This window comes from Olea europaea, chromosome 12 (assembly GCF_002742605.1).
Source record: "Olea europaea var. sylvestris chromosome 12, O_europaea_v1, whole genome shotgun sequence".
Classification (NCBI taxonomy): Eukaryota; Viridiplantae; Streptophyta; class Magnoliopsida; order Lamiales; family Oleaceae; genus Olea; species Olea europaea.
The window spans coordinates 20646486-20662497 of record NC_036248.1 but is presented as its reverse complement, the minus strand read 5'-3'; the positions used below and the strand labels follow the sequence as shown (position 1 = coordinate 20662497).

General features: G+C 34.2%; 2 protein-coding genes across 4 annotated transcripts; both read left to right on the top strand.

Annotated features, from left to right (window-relative positions):
- Window positions 1–222: 222 nt before the first annotated feature.
- Window positions 223–7671, top strand: LOC111406039 (probable methionine--tRNA ligase). The gene is made up of 12 exons (XM_023035220.1): window positions 223–363; window positions 720–818; window positions 924–1094; window positions 1344–1409; window positions 1526–1591; window positions 1986–2102; window positions 3135–3289; window positions 3904–3994; window positions 4122–4190; window positions 5546–5637; window positions 6299–6362; window positions 7233–7671. Exons 1-12 carry the CDS (start codon window positions 298–300, stop codon window positions 7335–7337), a joined length of 1161 nt encoding a protein of 386 aa, XP_022890988.1. The 5' UTR covers window positions 223–297; the 3' UTR covers window positions 7338–7671.
- A 2624-nt stretch (window positions 7672–10295) lies between these two features.
- Window positions 10296–14973, top strand: LOC111406038 (glycerol-3-phosphate dehydrogenase [NAD(+)] 2, chloroplastic). Of its 3 annotated transcripts, none has more exons than XM_023035218.1 (9): window positions 10296–10714; window positions 11769–11905; window positions 12063–12168; window positions 12405–12477; window positions 12705–12792; window positions 12958–13105; window positions 14024–14173; window positions 14365–14514; window positions 14719–14973. In XM_023035218.1, the coding sequence occupies exons 1-9, from the start codon at window positions 10361–10363 to the stop codon at window positions 14731–14733; spliced, it is 1221 nt and encodes a 406-aa protein (XP_022890986.1). In that variant the 5' UTR covers window positions 10296–10360; the 3' UTR covers window positions 14734–14973. The 3 variants fall into 3 exon arrangements, with proteins under 3 accessions (XP_022890986.1, XP_022890987.1, XP_022890985.1); XM_023035217.1 differs by having other exon boundaries at window positions 10297–10714; window positions 12405–12606; XM_023035219.1 differs by lacking the exon at window positions 12705–12792 and having other exon boundaries at window positions 12984–13105.
- The last annotated feature ends 1039 nt before the right edge of the window (window positions 14974–16012 follow it).

Sequence of the window (16012 nt, the reverse complement as noted above, 5' to 3'; positions counted from 1 at the left end):
TGAATGAGTAATTATATGAAAAGATGAGTGAGCATTCAGTAATATGTGAAAGATGAGTGAGCAAGTAGTAATCAAGTGTAAAGTTCAATGATTATTGGTTAAATTTACTCGGAATTTCCACTTATCCAGAATAACAATAAATGGACGGCCCAAATACAAAATGGCCAGCCCAAATTTTTCCTAGCCCAAGGCAAGAAAGAGAAAATGATAAAAAACCCTAAAATCTTTTCTCGTGGTCTTGAAGTGAAAAGTTGAAATGTTTTTGTAAAATAGAAAGTGAGGAGTTAAGATTAAGCAATGGCGTCTGTGAATGTTAAGCATAATATTGTTTCTGCTCTCTGTAAACACCTCTCTTTGGATCCCGTAAGCTTCCTGCTCATTTATTTATTTATTTATTTTTCCTTTTTTACTAGTATTTGGCTAACTAATTAAAGTCTTTGGAAATGGAATTTTAAAGTTTTTAAAATCTTTCTAATTTGGGTTTGTCTGTAAAAAATTATTGTTTTTGAAAATGAGATTCAATTTAATTTCCTAGTTTTTATTTTATTTTATTTTTTATTTTATCATTTTCCCCCCCCCCCCCCCCCCCCCCCCCCCCCCCCCCCCCCCCCCCCCCCCCCCCCCCCCCCCCCCCCCCCCCCCCCCAAATGTAATTAGTGTTTTGGAAATGGCATTAAAACTTGGTGATATGTTAATTCAATTGCCATTGATACATGCAGAAATCATTTTCAAGTGATTTGGACAATGATTTGAAAAGCCTGTGCATAAGCATTTTGAAGTCATCAAAAGATGCGGCTGAGCTTGTAAATGATAATGAGGTAATAACATGTGTTTGCTTTACTTTGTCTGTTTACGTGCTTATGTTGAGTTAAGATGGAAAAGTACGGATTTTGATGTAAAAAACTGAAAAAATTTGGCGGCAGTTGATAAAATGGATAGGATTTGTTGAGAAGTTTCTTGTGAAATCTGAGGCGCCCTTTAAGGCTCTTACTGAGTTGAATGAAGAGTTGATTACAAAGTCTGTTGTTCTGGGCAATGGATTGAAACCGTCCGCTGCTGATGTTATTGTCTTCTCAGTAATACATTCAAATGTGGTATGTATTTCTTATTAAATGTTCAACTATCTTGTAAATTAGTTATTTGGAATGAAACAGTTGATGCCATGAGCTTTACTCAGCATTCTACTGGTCAATATGTGCCTATGCATCGATTTGCACCTTCACCCACAAGAACAGATGTTTGAGTAGAATAAGGATTATAGGCAAGAGTGAGAGAGTGTTGTTTTAGATATATTTTTCTCTCAAGTGCTTGTTAACTATTCTCGAGTTTTTCATGATTGACAGATTAGTCTTTCAAGTTCAGATAGAGCAAAGTTGCCACATTTGTTGAGATGGATGGATTACATACAGGTGAGAAAAAAGTTAGTTTGTTCAAAGTTAGTGCTGCTTTAACTCTTAGCAAATGGAGGTTATCTTTTGAGACACCAATAAGAGATAATTTACTCACAGGTCCTTTTCTGGTGCAGAACAAGGAGGAATTTGCAAAACTATTTGAAACAGTTTCGATTGAGAAGACCCAATTTATTCCTCGGGTAGGATATGCTTGTAGTTTGCTGGCAGCTTGTATGCTTTGCTGTTTGTTTTGTGATTTATAATATCTAATAATATGACTACTTTTTCGGCTACTGCTTATATGAAGAGACACAACATGCAATAGAGGCTATGATGTAGCAAACTCGAATTCATGACTAAATGTTATATTGGTATGGATTTCAAGACCACATTTATTAGAGTCAGTATAGACAAAGTTGTTAGCCACTTTATCCTGTTAGAATGAATTGGAGGCAGAGATTTTATGAGGTTTTACAAATGATAGTTATGCTGATCATGTTTCTTTTTAGTTCCATCTCCAACTTGATTAACTGCCCTGAGAACAAGCCCGAGCTGGAACTTTAATATAATTGTTTGTTGATAATTTCATTCCAGGCTTTAAAAACTGTAAAGAAGGTTGAAGACTCCAATGCAAAGAAAACTGTCCCAGAGACAAAAGATTCTAGTAGTTCAGAAAAGGTGGACTTAAAAGAAAAGAAACCTGCTGATTCGGTAACTCCTTAACCTATATATTTTTTAGGATATTAAATTTTGTATCTCTGATAGTTTAAAACCGGACTTGAGCTTATGGTGAAGTGGTGACATGGTGCACAAGTCGGTTTGGATTTGCTCAATGGATCTGTTTGCAAATGACAAGAACCAGTTAAACTGTTAAACCCTCCTGATTTTAATTAAAAACTGCCAAGAGAAATTGAAAAGCATTCTGCCTTCCAAAAGATTTAAACCTGCAACCTTGCAAGTAGAAAGCAGCAGCTCAAACCGGTTAGCTGCTCACCGTCTTTACCAATATGCATATTATTTTATACATGATATGTGCTGATTTCTTTTTGGGCAGCACAGTAAGTATTGTAAAGTCCAAAAGAACTGGGAAAGAAACAATTTAATTTCACATTAGTTCCTATAGCTCCTTTCTTCTACAAATACCTTCTGTCTGTCTATTTAGGCTATGTTATGCACAAGGATATTACCAACAAGCTATTCTCTGCTTTACCCAAAAGGTTCTGAAGTGTGATCTTCACCTCTAGTTCTTATATATGGAGCATTTGAATCTCTAGAATCTACTAATTTTTTTTTTTTCTATTTTAAACTGTTAAGGTGGGAGAAGTAAGAGTCAGAGTTAGATTTTAAAATAACTATTATTTTGCGCGCGCGCGCGCACACAACCACACATATATATTTAGTATTTTATGAAAAAAGAAAGTGAGTAACTTTGTTTGTACATTACAATGCCCTAAGAATATGAAATTTTGTCACTTGCTGTAATCCAGCTTAGGCAAATTCTGTTTCTATTTGTTATTTTTTTCTTTATTTCTGAAAAAAATTATGTCTTCCACTGTAGTTAACAGCTGTCAATGATCGCATATTGTGATTATCCACTTCTTTGTGGATGGATGGTTACATGTGTGACATATCATAAATTGTAGATGAGATTCATGAGTCCCACTAAAGCTTTGACTTAATAATGTCATCTTGGCCAAAAATTATTGTGCATTAACTGTGCTGTTTTGATCCGCCAAATAACAGAAGAAAAAATCTGAAGAAGTTAGTCAAGCTGCCGTAGACAAGAAAAAATTACCTGAAAAAGAGGTAGACAAGAAAGAAGAAGAACTTAGCGTTAGTCTGCTCAAAATACAGATTGGTTTGATACGTAAAGCATGGAAACATCCATCAGCTGACAGGTAAAAATGCTATTATACTTCTTTCTTTTGACTATAAAAGAACTGTATTATGTTAATACAGAGAAGGTATTAAAAAAGAAAAAAAAAAGAAGAAAAAGAAGAAGAAGAGAAAATTGTTTAGAAACCATTGGGCATCATTAAGTATTAATCTTTGGGAGAGAGCATCTGATGTAGGGATGTTGTTGTTACTAGTCCGTCTGTAGTCATAATCAGGGGTTATGATTGATTTTGACTTGAGCAACTGTCTACCTTGAGATATGGTTTCAAACTGTCAGAATCTCTTCAATATATTAGCTGTCAGATTGAGTTGTTCGTTTATGTATGTTCAGCAGTCCAAAAAGTGTGCTTGTGATCCTCAATTCAAAGTTCATTTTATTTTCATTTATAATGTCTGTATAAACCTTTTTCTCTTCTTTTGTAGTTTGCTCTTATTAACAAGATTCTGTTCTTTTCGATTGCACTTCTCATTTTCACTGGGTATCTTTGCTGCTGCTCGTTTCACAAAATATCAATGATATAATTCAACTGCAAATGGTTGTTTATATTGCGAGAATCACTACACATACTGGCCCAAGATTTCAATTGATCTCTGCATTTCTCAAAATGTGATGCAGTTTGTTGGTTGAGGAAATAGATATCGGAGAAGCAAAATGTAGACAAGTGGTCAGTGGCCTAGCAAAATATTGTACTCCTGACCAGCTAACGGTATGAATGCAATGTAATATTAATACAAGAATTGTCCTGGTTCCCGTTTTAATTTTTTTGAACTCTTGGATGGAGCCTGATTAATATTATCCTTTTTTCCCCTTTATTTGCTACATGTATCTTACAGAATCGCCGTGTGGTACTTATAACAAATGTGAAACCTGGAAAATTACGAGATGTGATGTCAGAAGGACTGGTATGCTTCCCCCACCTTCTTTGTACCGTTAACATTCTAATTCCTTTATTTTCTTGCACAACTGATAGTCAGCATTGTGTATGCCATGTGGCATAAATAGGCAAAATTTGCCTCTCAGAAACCTGTCTGTTATTCTTCCTATGCAAATTACAATGAATCTATACAAGAACACACCTTAATTATTTATTTATTACTACTTACTCACTAGTCCAAATATGAAAGTGTGTTCATTTTTTGGTCTAATTGAATTACTTTAGGGTACAACTCCACAAAATTTTTACAACTTGAGACATTGAGATTGATACTGGTACATAATTACTTTTTTATCTTTGGTTCTTGATTTACAATTATGCAGGTAAAACCTATTGCTGCTCTAAAGTTATATGGAGAAAAGTTGACAGGAGCGACCCTAGTTTATATATGTTTCTAGTGAACACTGCCCTTAAGTTTTTCAAGTGCTCCTCCACACAACAATTAATTTAATATAAAAATGTCATAAAAATGATATCTACAATTCCTCAAACACTTACTGAAAACCTCATTCATTAGGGCCTGAAAGGTAGAGGGTGCATTATATTCTATTATAGTATTAAGGCAGAAAGGCATTACAATTCATAATGCCCCAAGTGAGTCTTGAAAATTCTTTTAAATATTTTTAAACATCCCAATCCGATGATAACAATTTATCTTGTAGAATAGAACACACTCGCCCCGCTTAACTCATCCACCAATTCTTCAATACTAGTCATAAGGTTCATTATTAAAGAACCTTTAATAGCCAGTTTTTTATCCATGTAGTCAACACAAAATGTCCACGTGCCTTATTTTTTCTTCGTCTGTAGCATGGAAGTGGTTTGCTTGCTATTTGATAACCCTACTTGGCAGTGACTCAATCAGTGAGAGCTCTTTATCTCAAAATGAAGCAACTCAAGTTTCACCATAGGCCTATTCTTCTTTAGTACGAGTCAACTACTGCTTTTTCTAGCCGGGAAAAGGGCACTGTGAATATATGGCCAAAGGAAAGAAGATGTCACCCTTCTAATACCATTCTTATCTGTCCTATCTTGATCTAACCTTTAGTTTTACATTTAAATCCAAGAGCATTGATCCCCCACAATAACCATTAGTGAGAATGTGTAACAAACATGTAGTAGTGATTGCAAGTATTGCTTATGAGATCAGATAAATATTATTATAAATAGACTTTTGAGTGTGAGTGTGAATGTGAACGTGTGATCGCTGCATGTTATGTCTCCTTTGTTGGAGCCAAAAGATTTTGGACATTTATATTTATCTTTTTTTGTTGGATGTTTTCTTTGTTTCTAACAACTTTTTCTGTTTCCCTTAATTTGCAGGTTTTATGTGCCTCTAATCAAGATCACACCGTTGTTGAGCCTCTAATTGCTCCAGAAGGGGCTAAAATTGGGGAATGTGTTACATTTTCTGGGTAATTCATAATAAATCTATTTAGGCCATTACCTGGGATGTGTAACTTTTATATATATATATATATATATATATAAAATAGTTTCTTTGTGCTGTTACATTTCTTGAGCTAATTGAAAGAAACAAATACTCAAGTAAGGTTACATGTTCAATCATGTACATACTTCTGAAAATGAATACTATGTACAATGCATAGCTTGAGGACTAGTTAATAATTTATGAAGGGTAGAAGATGTACAATTTTCTTTATTTCTTTAGGTTAATTTAATGACTTGCAATATTTTTATGGACTTGTTTTTGTTGTTATTTTTTCAGCCTATCTTTTTAGTCAGTAGGAATCTGGGACCTATTCGATCTATTAATTTTGTAGAACATAATATATCATGTTATCTCTTTTCATTTGATAATTTGTGTTGTCTTTTCTTAAAGACAAGTGCAGTATTATGCAAATGATGAATTTGTCAACCTTATAATTGGTAATGGGCAATAGGGAAAGATGATCTGTGGGTTCTGAGCATCCAACTTGCATGGACCTTTGAGTCTTATAAAAGTACCACTTACTATTTGACATTGAATTTCTAGCTTTATTGTTGATTTGGATAAAATCCTATTTTGTGGCACTCCATTTCTGATGTACACACTACTTGATTTGATTTTTCCAGACATGACGGAAAGCCAGAAGATGTTCTTAATCCCAAAAAGAAACAATTGGATAAGATAACTCCGGTATGGACTTCCTGCTTTTGATTCTTTACATTACGTGCTTGACGACAATAGTTTGTAAATCAGTTAATACTATGTAATTCATTCCAAGGCCCATAGATATGTTGTTCCCCGTTGTCACATCACACATGGGTTCATGGTCATTAATATGTTTTGAATGGTAAATGTCTCAACAACTTAGCTGTACTTTCAAAGATTGAGAAGTTTTGTCGTAAGAATAGCCTTGTCCTTGGATCATTAATGTTTTCTGAATGGTAAATGTCATTTCTGTTGGCTAATTACTACTATAGTCATCGATAGTTTATCTGTAGAATTTCAAAGATTGAAAAGTTCTGTCATAAGACGGGCCTTTTTGCCCCATCCTTGGATCGTTATTAGGTTCTGAATGGTAAATGCAAAATACAAATTGACACAAGCCTTTCAAAGATTGATAGTCTTGGTCATAAGAAGAGCCTTATTTATTTGCTCTTTGGATTTAGCCCTTTTTGAGCCACATTATTTTGGAAAAATTGTATTTTTGAATAGTGTAATGATGGGAAATGTGAAAAGTTTTGGATTTGTGTATAATATTATTTTATTGAAAAATGTGATTGAAATGATGTCAAATCACTGTTTAAAAATGTATTTTTTCCAAATAATATGGATCAAACAGGCCTTTAATATGTTTTGAATGGTAATTGTCATGTGCACTGGCTAATTACTGTTCGAGTCCTACTAGGATTTTGAAATCTGTCGTAAGAAGATTCTTCTTGCCTTGTTCCTGCCTACTTTGCTATAGTTGTTTGTTGTCATTGTAATTATAGTACTTCTATAGGGAGGATTTCATATTAATCATGCACTTCATGTCTTCATTCAATGTTCCTGTTGTTGCAGCATCTTTCCACTGATGGCACTGGAATTGCGACATTCAAAGGTATCCCGTTCATGACTTCATCTGGACCATGCACTTCGACCATTCCCAATGCAAGCATCAAGTGATCAAAGCGATGATTTTATTGAAGTCTTACTCAGACTAGCATGCACTATATTAAGTTTCTGTGAGATTATGAGACATTCACAGCAGTTCCATCGTCTACCTCGGCTCTGCATGAACTCCATATTTACCTCACAGAAATTGTACAAACAAAATCCTGTTTTCTGATCAATCTAAGTCCCCCAATCTTCATAGCAGTGTATGGTTTTTGAATGTTGATGGTTTGGTCGATCAAGTTTATGAGCTATCATTGTTCTTGAAATTGTAGATTGACATGACAACACACAAATACTTTCACATTTTTCTTTCTTAATCACATTTAATTCAGTGTGCTACAGATGACATACTTGTCGAACATAAGAGGGATGGACATGAATTTTGAGTACAGTAAATTAATTAGCAGAATCAGTCAAAGTCTCAAATAAACAAAAAGAGAGATTTGTTTCCAAGGTTCTCTTTCTTGTTCTTATCTATATATCATACGTAATACAGGAGCTCTAAGTTTGCAACAATTATTATGTCGACATACTAAACAAGAAAAATGGGGTGCTACATGATTGGATATAAAAGTAAAGATCATGATCATCATGGATCATGGAAGAATCATACATGCTATGTGAATGTCAAGATCCAATATCCAAGTTTAAAATTAACTCGAAATTAATTTCAAGGAAATTTTTATTTTTGAACAGGTTTCAATATGTTATATTTGTCTTTTAAGTTCAAAAGCTTGTTATTTTGATAAAAATAGTGAGGTGGATATAGGGATCTCATGGGACAGCGGTTTTTATTATTTCAATAAAACATCCAACAACTCTGCAACCATTTTTTTTTAAATAAATCACCAAAGAACTCTCCCAATCATAGACTTTTTAATATTCACAAAAAAAATGATCCGAACAGTCGACCTGCCACATAAATTTCACACTTTTTACCACTCGAACATCTTATCTAATTTAATTGTTTCTTTAAAGATATATATTTAATATACATCTAACATTATGGTATAGTAAAAGAGGGACAATTGGCTCTCCAGGGCACATCCAAGTTGGTGGAAGAATCACTATGACGGGCTTGCAACCTCATCGTGGAGAGTTCAATTCCTGATCAACGCAATGAGGAGGATTCTCTTGAAGTCAAGAGTATAAACCAAGTGGGAATCTGGGAGCCAACAAGAGCATAACCTGTGATTTACCTCCTCGAGTCACTGAGGGGCTGGTGGTTAGAGGTCTAGGATTTAGTCTGGTGAAACTGGGATACCTGGATATCAAAAAAAAAAATAAAAAAAAAATGGGGGACAATTGTATGAAAAAGCAAGTCTTCACAATTATCAGTCCAAGTTCTCCATATTTTGTGTGAATCTAAGACTTTTTATGCCAATTTCTTGGAGTGAATCAAAATAAAGTAGTTCGTGAATTTCTTATATGACAACTTATCATACATACATACCCGTGGCACATTATACATAAATAAACTTATATGCTCTTTAAAAAGCATATTCTTTAGAAGTTTTGGGGTGGCATGCAACTTCTGAATTAAAATGTGTCCTTCTAACACAATATATGCTCTTAAGTCATGTTTGGTTATAACAATCAATTTTTGAGCTCAGCATTTACATCAACATATTTGCATGAGATCAAATGTTGTTTTCTTATGTAAATTGCAATTTTCTGCACCAAACTTGGAGAATCAAAAGATTAAAGAGTCTTCTATTTTATTTAAAAAATTTCTTTTTTCTTCTTTTTCTTATTATTATTTTTCCGTCTTGTGTCCATGGATCATTGTATTGACTACGAGTTAACTCCTCCTCAATAAACTTGTAAAGATGTATAGGAATGGTTAGTCGACTAACCATGACTATGGACACATTTGATGCCAAGTTATTTGATCTAGACATTATTAGCTTGCAACTTATATATGTCGTGTAATTAAGAGGCAAGACACTTTGTTTGAATTTTAAATATCCCTTTATTGATGGACAAAACTAAAAAATATTGATTTTTCATTTTATTTATTTTGATTTGCAAGAATTTTTGAATTTAACCACATTAAAACTTTTTATCCTTGAGATCAAGATCTAAACTTAAGTGGTAAGAGCGAAACCTAATTGAATTAGTGACTTAAGTTCGAGTTTCATCAATATTAACTCCTGTCAATATGTTTTCCTTCTTTAATCATGTTTAATTTGATTGAATTTTAACCCTCGTTTAAAAGTGATTATTTGAAATATCACTTTTTCGTCACTTATTTTTAATCATATATTCTTAAAAAAAATCAATTTTCATATTTTCCTAGTTTTTAACAAAATGCCTAAAAAAATAACTTTCACAAGCACATAATGTTTGGATGAGAACTTTTTCTTGCCAAATTACCGCGAAATGCTCACATATTTTTTCAGATCAAGATGGTTTCATATTAACAAAAAGGGTCCATTTGATTGCAACAATAAAATTTGGGTGAAAAGAAAACGAATTTTAGGAAATTGAATTTGCTAGAATTTGTTTTATTGAAAATTGTCAATTAAATGTATTTGATTGATATAATTTTTCACCTAAAAAAGGTTGGCATTTTGGTGTTTATTTGGCTTTGCTTTTCATTAATATTGTTAATTAAATGAATAAAATTTGTTTCCATTGCTGAAATTAAAAAAAAAAAAAGGCTAGAAAACTCAATTTCCACCAAAACGAAAGGAAAATCAATTCCTTAAAAACCTCAAAAATGCGGTCGTGGGGGGTTGGGTGGAAAACGAATTTCATGAAAAATTTTGCCCATCAAACATACTATTTGGGTAAAAAAAGGAAATTTTCATTTTTCATGGAAAATGGGGCCCTAAATAATAAAGAAAAAAGGAGAAGAGAAATTCGAGATATATACGACGTCGTGTAGAGTGAAGTTGTCCAAGACCAAGAGCAAGGGAAAGTCTCAAAAAGTAGCGCCACATACACGTGGAAGCCAAATACTGGATTTAGATATAATTCCTCTAAGATTCTCTCTTTCTTGTGTGGGTAGCGTGTTGATAAAAAAAACCATGGCCGCTTCACTGTTAGAGTCGCCATTTTTATCGAACCGCCAACTCTTCTCCACCACCCACCACTCTTTTCAACCTCAAAAGCCAATACCCATGTACTATTGTGTTCCTTTTTCTCGCTCTTCTTCCGCCTGTCCCCTCCGCCTCTGTGCCGTTGGTGAAAATGTGGACTCGCTAGCACTACCACCTCTGGCGAAGGTGGTGGCGGAGGATAGTGTTCAAGATAACAGGGTTTCGCTTGAAAGGAGTAAGGACCGCCGCAAAGTGGTGAAACTAGCATGGGAGAAGCTGGTTCGGTGGTCACGGTATTGGCGCTCCAAGGCCAAGACTGACGTTCTTGAACGCACTAAAAAGGTGGCAAATTTTTCTTTTTAATTGACATTCAATGATGTTGAAATCAGATTTCTATAACTATTTACCAATATTGTTTTTAATGTTCTTGGAGGAATTCTTTATCTAGCAAGGGGAATATAGTTTAAGAAAAGCTCTAACTTCATGAGTCAACAATTGAATTCTAATGTAGTAATCCATCTTTACCGTGTGACACATGTATACTTTAAGGAACTGGGTCAAGTTGACCCTAAACTCAACCCTGTTATGTTAACTCAATAGGGTTGTGCCAAAAGAAAACTTGATACCTAAGAGAAAAACTTTAAAAATAGATGGAGAAATCATTACAACTTGATTGATGTTGGAAAACCTAAGTAATATAGAACTCTGATGGAGGAAATACTTTTAATGATCATTGAGATCATATGCTTGGCAAGGCTTTTTTTAGGGAAAAAAAAATCGCCTTTTTTCTTTTACATGCTTTGGTTTTCTTTCCCAAATTAAAGAAGGTTTGTATTTTGTTTTTCAATTTTTTTATTTCATTTCTTTCCATGTATACTTGATGGATTGTTATTTTAGGTATCATTTAGATAGCAATTTGTCAATTTGGAATTATTTCCTTCCTATTCAGGAATGTAGATGGGAAGAAGCATAAAAGAACTTAAGAAAGGAACAGAAAAAAACTAAAACTTGCACATCTTTCATTTACATATATAGGATAAGAAACCACTCTTGTTACTTGCTTCTTTATTTTTTTATTTTTATTTTTTCAATTAAGCGCCACCACTGGGTTGAAAGAAGACATTGCAATTCTGATTTAAGATTATCCGGCAGAAGGGTATATGAAGAAGAAAAATCATGGAGTAGATTTCTAAATCTAAACTTATTTTCTCTTTGAAGCTTATGATCTCAATAAGGAAGTTTAAGTACTTATACCATGACTTTGTGGCATATATTGTTTCTTTAGTGGTTCTCATTTGCATTACTGCAGTTGTTTCATTCATTGTGGTTTTAATACATCAGGCAGAGCTGCGTGAAGATACTGACCTCATTGGAATTTAAAATATTTTGCACTTAGGTGGTAGTTCTTGGAGGTGGATCTTTCGGAACTGCGATAGCTGCCCATGTTGCTCATAGAAAAGCTGAACTAGAAATAAATATGCTCGTACGAGATCCTGAAGTTTGTCGATCTATTAATGAGAGTCATTGTAATTGGTGAGAATCACTTTATTTAGACCTTTTTAATTTTTCACATTTTCTTAGTTGTGCTGGATACACAAGCGTGCATTCATGTTAAGCTGGTGATTCTTTTGCTCAACAGCTTTCTGCTTTATTAGTTGTTCCTGAAATTTCTTGTCTTCTATGGTTTCAGTAAGTATTTTCCAGAGCACAAGCTACCTGAAAACGTGATTGCGACAACAGATGCTAAAGCTGCTCTACTCTGTGCTGACTTTTGCTTCCATGCTGTGCCAGTGCAGGTCTTTTGACTTTCTGTCTTCTGGTAGTGCTTTATCTTGTAACTACAGTATGCCAGATATTTTTTTTTTTTCAAATGTAATATGCTTCCAGTTTTCCAGATGACTTGAAAATGTGTCCTGTCCTTTGCTGATCATTCATGTATTGATCCTATTTATACTCTTTGCTTTTTTGGTTGATGTAGTACTTCAAATTAAACAGACTTAACTTTCTTTACCAATTGTATGCTTTATTGCAGTTCAGTTCATCATTCCTTAAGGGCATTGCAGATTATGTTGATCCAGGCCTGCCTTTTATATCCCTGAGCAAAGGTCTAGAACTCAATACGTTAAGAATGATGTCTCAAATAATTCCCCGTGCACTGAAAAATTCTCGTCAGCCCTATGTTGTTCTATCTGGGCCTTCATTTGCTCTAGAGTTGATGAACAAATTGCCAACAGGTCACTTGACCATGTTCAGAATTTGATGCTTCTTAGATACTATGTTCTTGTGTTTTGTTTTTTAAAGTGACTGAAATTCTTTTTTGGAGTTTGTTTAGCTATGGTCGTGGCATCAAAAGACAAAAAAATGGCAAATTCAGTTCAGCAGCTTCTAGCTTCTAGAAATATGAGAATCAATACTTCAAGGTAGCGAGTCTCCTGCGATTTTGTCTGTCAGTCATATTAACTGAACTTCACAGTGCATGACTATCTCCTCTCTCTCTCTCACACACACAAACACTTGTGATAATGAAAAAAGAGGTTTGTAGACATATTACTTTAAGGCTCAGCCTGTAACCCCTGATGCTACAGTGATGTTACAGGGGTTGAAATTGCAGGTGCGCTTAAAAATGTACTTGCGATAGCAGCTGGAATTGTGGAAGGGCTAAATCTTGGTAACAACTCCATGGCAGCTCTTGTTGCACAAGGTTGCTCTGAGATAAGATGGTTGGGAACAAAGGTTGGTTGATCTCTCCTCATCCCATATGATCTTTCCCATTTCTAATTTGATCCAGACTACGCCTTTAGGCGTTCTTTTGCTAAGTAGTGGATTCCGAATTGAATTTATTTTCTTATGGTCATTTTAGTAGGCCTTGAAGATGGCACGTCTTCTTTTCTGTTAGATCTTTAATTGTGCCTTGAAATTGGTTTTCAGATACAGCACAAAAGTCTGCAAACAGTTATATTGAGTGTGATATATTTTGCCAAGCTGATCTTAGCCCCTGCTTGACAACCATTATTTGGGAAAAATATAGATCTGAATAGTGATTTTTAGGAGAATGTGTGGTTAAAAAAAAATGGATTTAGGTTTACTTGTAGAATATTTTATTCTGTGAATGTGTTGTTGAAAACGATATGCATAAAAAAAGAGTTTGAAAATAATGGTTGTCAATATGGGCTTAATTGTGAAAGGATTTGTGTTCACGTTTACGAGCTATGTTACTCTTTACACTGTTTACCAAACTATATCTTGGTCTAAGACAACACGACGGGACAGGACATGCATGCTTGAATTTGGTGTCTCACACGACTCATCAAGATCTCTCATACAAGATGGGAACACTAACCACAACTGGAGTTTCCGACCATATTTTTCAATTGAATATATTTGGTTTGGAGAAAGGAGTATCATAACATTAGCTTACCTCTGTGAGAAATGTCTAGGTAACATGTCCAAAGTTTGATATTTTTGACCAAATACCTTAGTCTTCAATGTTGACAATTCACTTCGGATACTTGGATTCTGCACACACGTCCAAGCAAAAAACTGTTCTTTTATCTTTTAATAATTTTCTTTTACGCCTTCATTCTCTCCTTTTTCCTGCTTAATTTGGTTATGTTGTGCATATTATTTAATGCTGCTGTATTTCCAATTCAGATGGGTGCCAAATCAACAACATTGACTGGTTTATCTGGAACTGGAGACATCATGCTCACTTGTTTTGTAAATCTTTCAAGAAACAGAACTGTTGGTGTTCGTCTTGGATCTGGGGAAAAACTTGATGATATACTTAATTCAATGAATCAGGTGCCTTGAAGTATTTTCTTATATTAGTTCATATGGTAAGATGGACTCGAGTACCGGATGGTATTGAAGAAGAAAAACAACTAAAATTGTCTATTATACAATCGAAACCAATTTAGTTTACTTATAACCAATTATGTCCAATATGTTTTAATCAAGTAGCCCTGTTGACTCTTGATATTTTCTGAATTTAGGTGGCTGAAGGTGTATCCACAGCTGGTGCTGTGATAACATTAGCTCAGAAATACAAGGTTAAAATGCCAGTCTTGACAGCTGTTGCACGAATTATTGACAACGAACTTACACCTGCAAAAGCAGTTTATGAACTAATGAACCTCCCTCAGGTTCGTTTCCTTAAATGTATGAAGTCCATGGAGTATCATTATAATCATGTTTACATTCTTAACCTGGTAGTTAAGGTAGATTGAACAATAATAGTATCAAGAAAGAGTTTAAGACTTTTTCCGCCAAACCTTCTAAGTCATATTTAATACTGCGTACCAGACGTGTTCTTTGTGTTTAGCACTTTTAAAAGGTTCTCTTTGTAGGTTGAAGAAGTTTAGCAGCACTGGGATTTGCTATAGAAGACTATATGCACTTCCCATACATTCAAAACCTTTGCTATCTGTGGAGGGGACAACCAAGGATCAAACAGATTTCAATTCATTTTTACCAAAATTCTAATATACTCCCAATCGGTGTAGTTTGTAACTAATGATCAGTGCATTTATATGAAATTTTTAGAACATACACGTATGTGCCCTTTCGTAGCTCTCTATTGATTTTGGAGACCAAATTTCCTTCCTCGGTGTAATCAAATGTCTCGTATGCGTATCTGCATGAGGAATGAAATTTTAAATGCTCAACCATTAGGCTTATTAAAAATAAATCAAGCATTGACATATCTCAACATTGACAAGAATTGTGTTTTTTGTGGGACACACTTGGAAACTGGACATCATTTATTTATTCAATGATTATTTATTCAATGCTCATTCACCTCTAGCATATGGATGAAGATCAAAGCTTGGATGGGGATTAGAAGATCGATGACTATAATTCCGAGTGCTTTGACGTGGATCAAAAAAGAGGTTTGAGGGACATTTTGTCAAAGTAAATTTAAAAGAATTGCGTATGCTAGTACAACTTACCATAATTGGATGGCACGGAATAAGGACTTTGACGAATTTAGTTTGCAAGTGGATAGCATAGTTAGACAAATTAAAACACACATGTACAAGGTTATATTTGTTTTGTATTCGTACATTTTGATTCATTTTGAGTCTTTGACTTTGGGATTATAGTGCCTATCATTTGTGTATCTTTTTTCATTTGTTAGTCCAAGTATGTTGGGATGACTCATATAAGCAAGCTAATTGAAAAATAAGGTAAGTCCATTAGGTCAGAATAATAGGTCAATTATCAAGTTGATTCCCAAAATATTAGCCATCCAAGTAAGTGAAGAACTTGGCCATGCGCAACACAAATCAATTGGGCGACTTCAAATTACGCAATTAACTTTTTAGGTCGAGTCGTTTCAATTGAGGTGTCGATATATCGTTCAATCATTAGGTCAATGCTAACTGAAAAAAAAATCGAGTTAACATCATAGCTCGAGAGGTCATTTGACAATAATTTGTCTAACATCTCTACTTCAATCGATATTTTTTCACGAAAAGCAAACCTGCTAAGACCATTTTCAGTGCTGCACCAAATTTTGTAGCATTTTGCACCAAACTAAAATTCATCTTCCAAATGGACAGTGTTTAACCATTTTCTTTCCTTTTTTTATTCTTTATAATCTATTTATTTGAAATATTATTTATTTAATCATTTTATAAA

What these genes read in the sequence shown, in the direction of transcription:
- LOC111406039 (XM_023035220.1), top strand. Translation starts at nt 298, where the DNA reads ATGGCGTCTGTGAATGTTAAGCATAATATTGTTTCTGCTCTCTGTAAA. An exon ending in GATGGATGGATTACATACAG is followed by an intron (nt 1,410 to 1,525) that starts GTGAGAAAAAAG and finishes TTTCTGGTGCAG; the next exon opens with AACAAGGAGGAATTTGCAAA. An exon ending in AGACCCAATTTATTCCTCGG is followed by an intron (nt 1,592 to 1,985) that starts GTAGGATATGCT and finishes ATTTCATTCCAG; the next exon opens with GCTTTAAAAACTGTAAAGAA.
- LOC111406038 (XM_023035217.1), top strand. Translation starts at nt 10,361, where the DNA reads ATGGCCGCTTCACTGTTAGAGTCGCCATTTTTATCGAACCGCCAACTC. An exon ending in TTCTTGAACGCACTAAAAAG is followed by an intron (nt 10,715 to 11,768) that starts GTGGCAAATTTT and finishes TTTTGCACTTAG; the next exon opens with GTGGTAGTTCTTGGAGGTGG. An exon ending in TAAGATGGTTGGGAACAAAG is followed by an intron (nt 13,106 to 14,023) that starts GTTGGTTGATCT and finishes TTTCCAATTCAG; the next exon opens with ATGGGTGCCAAATCAACAAC.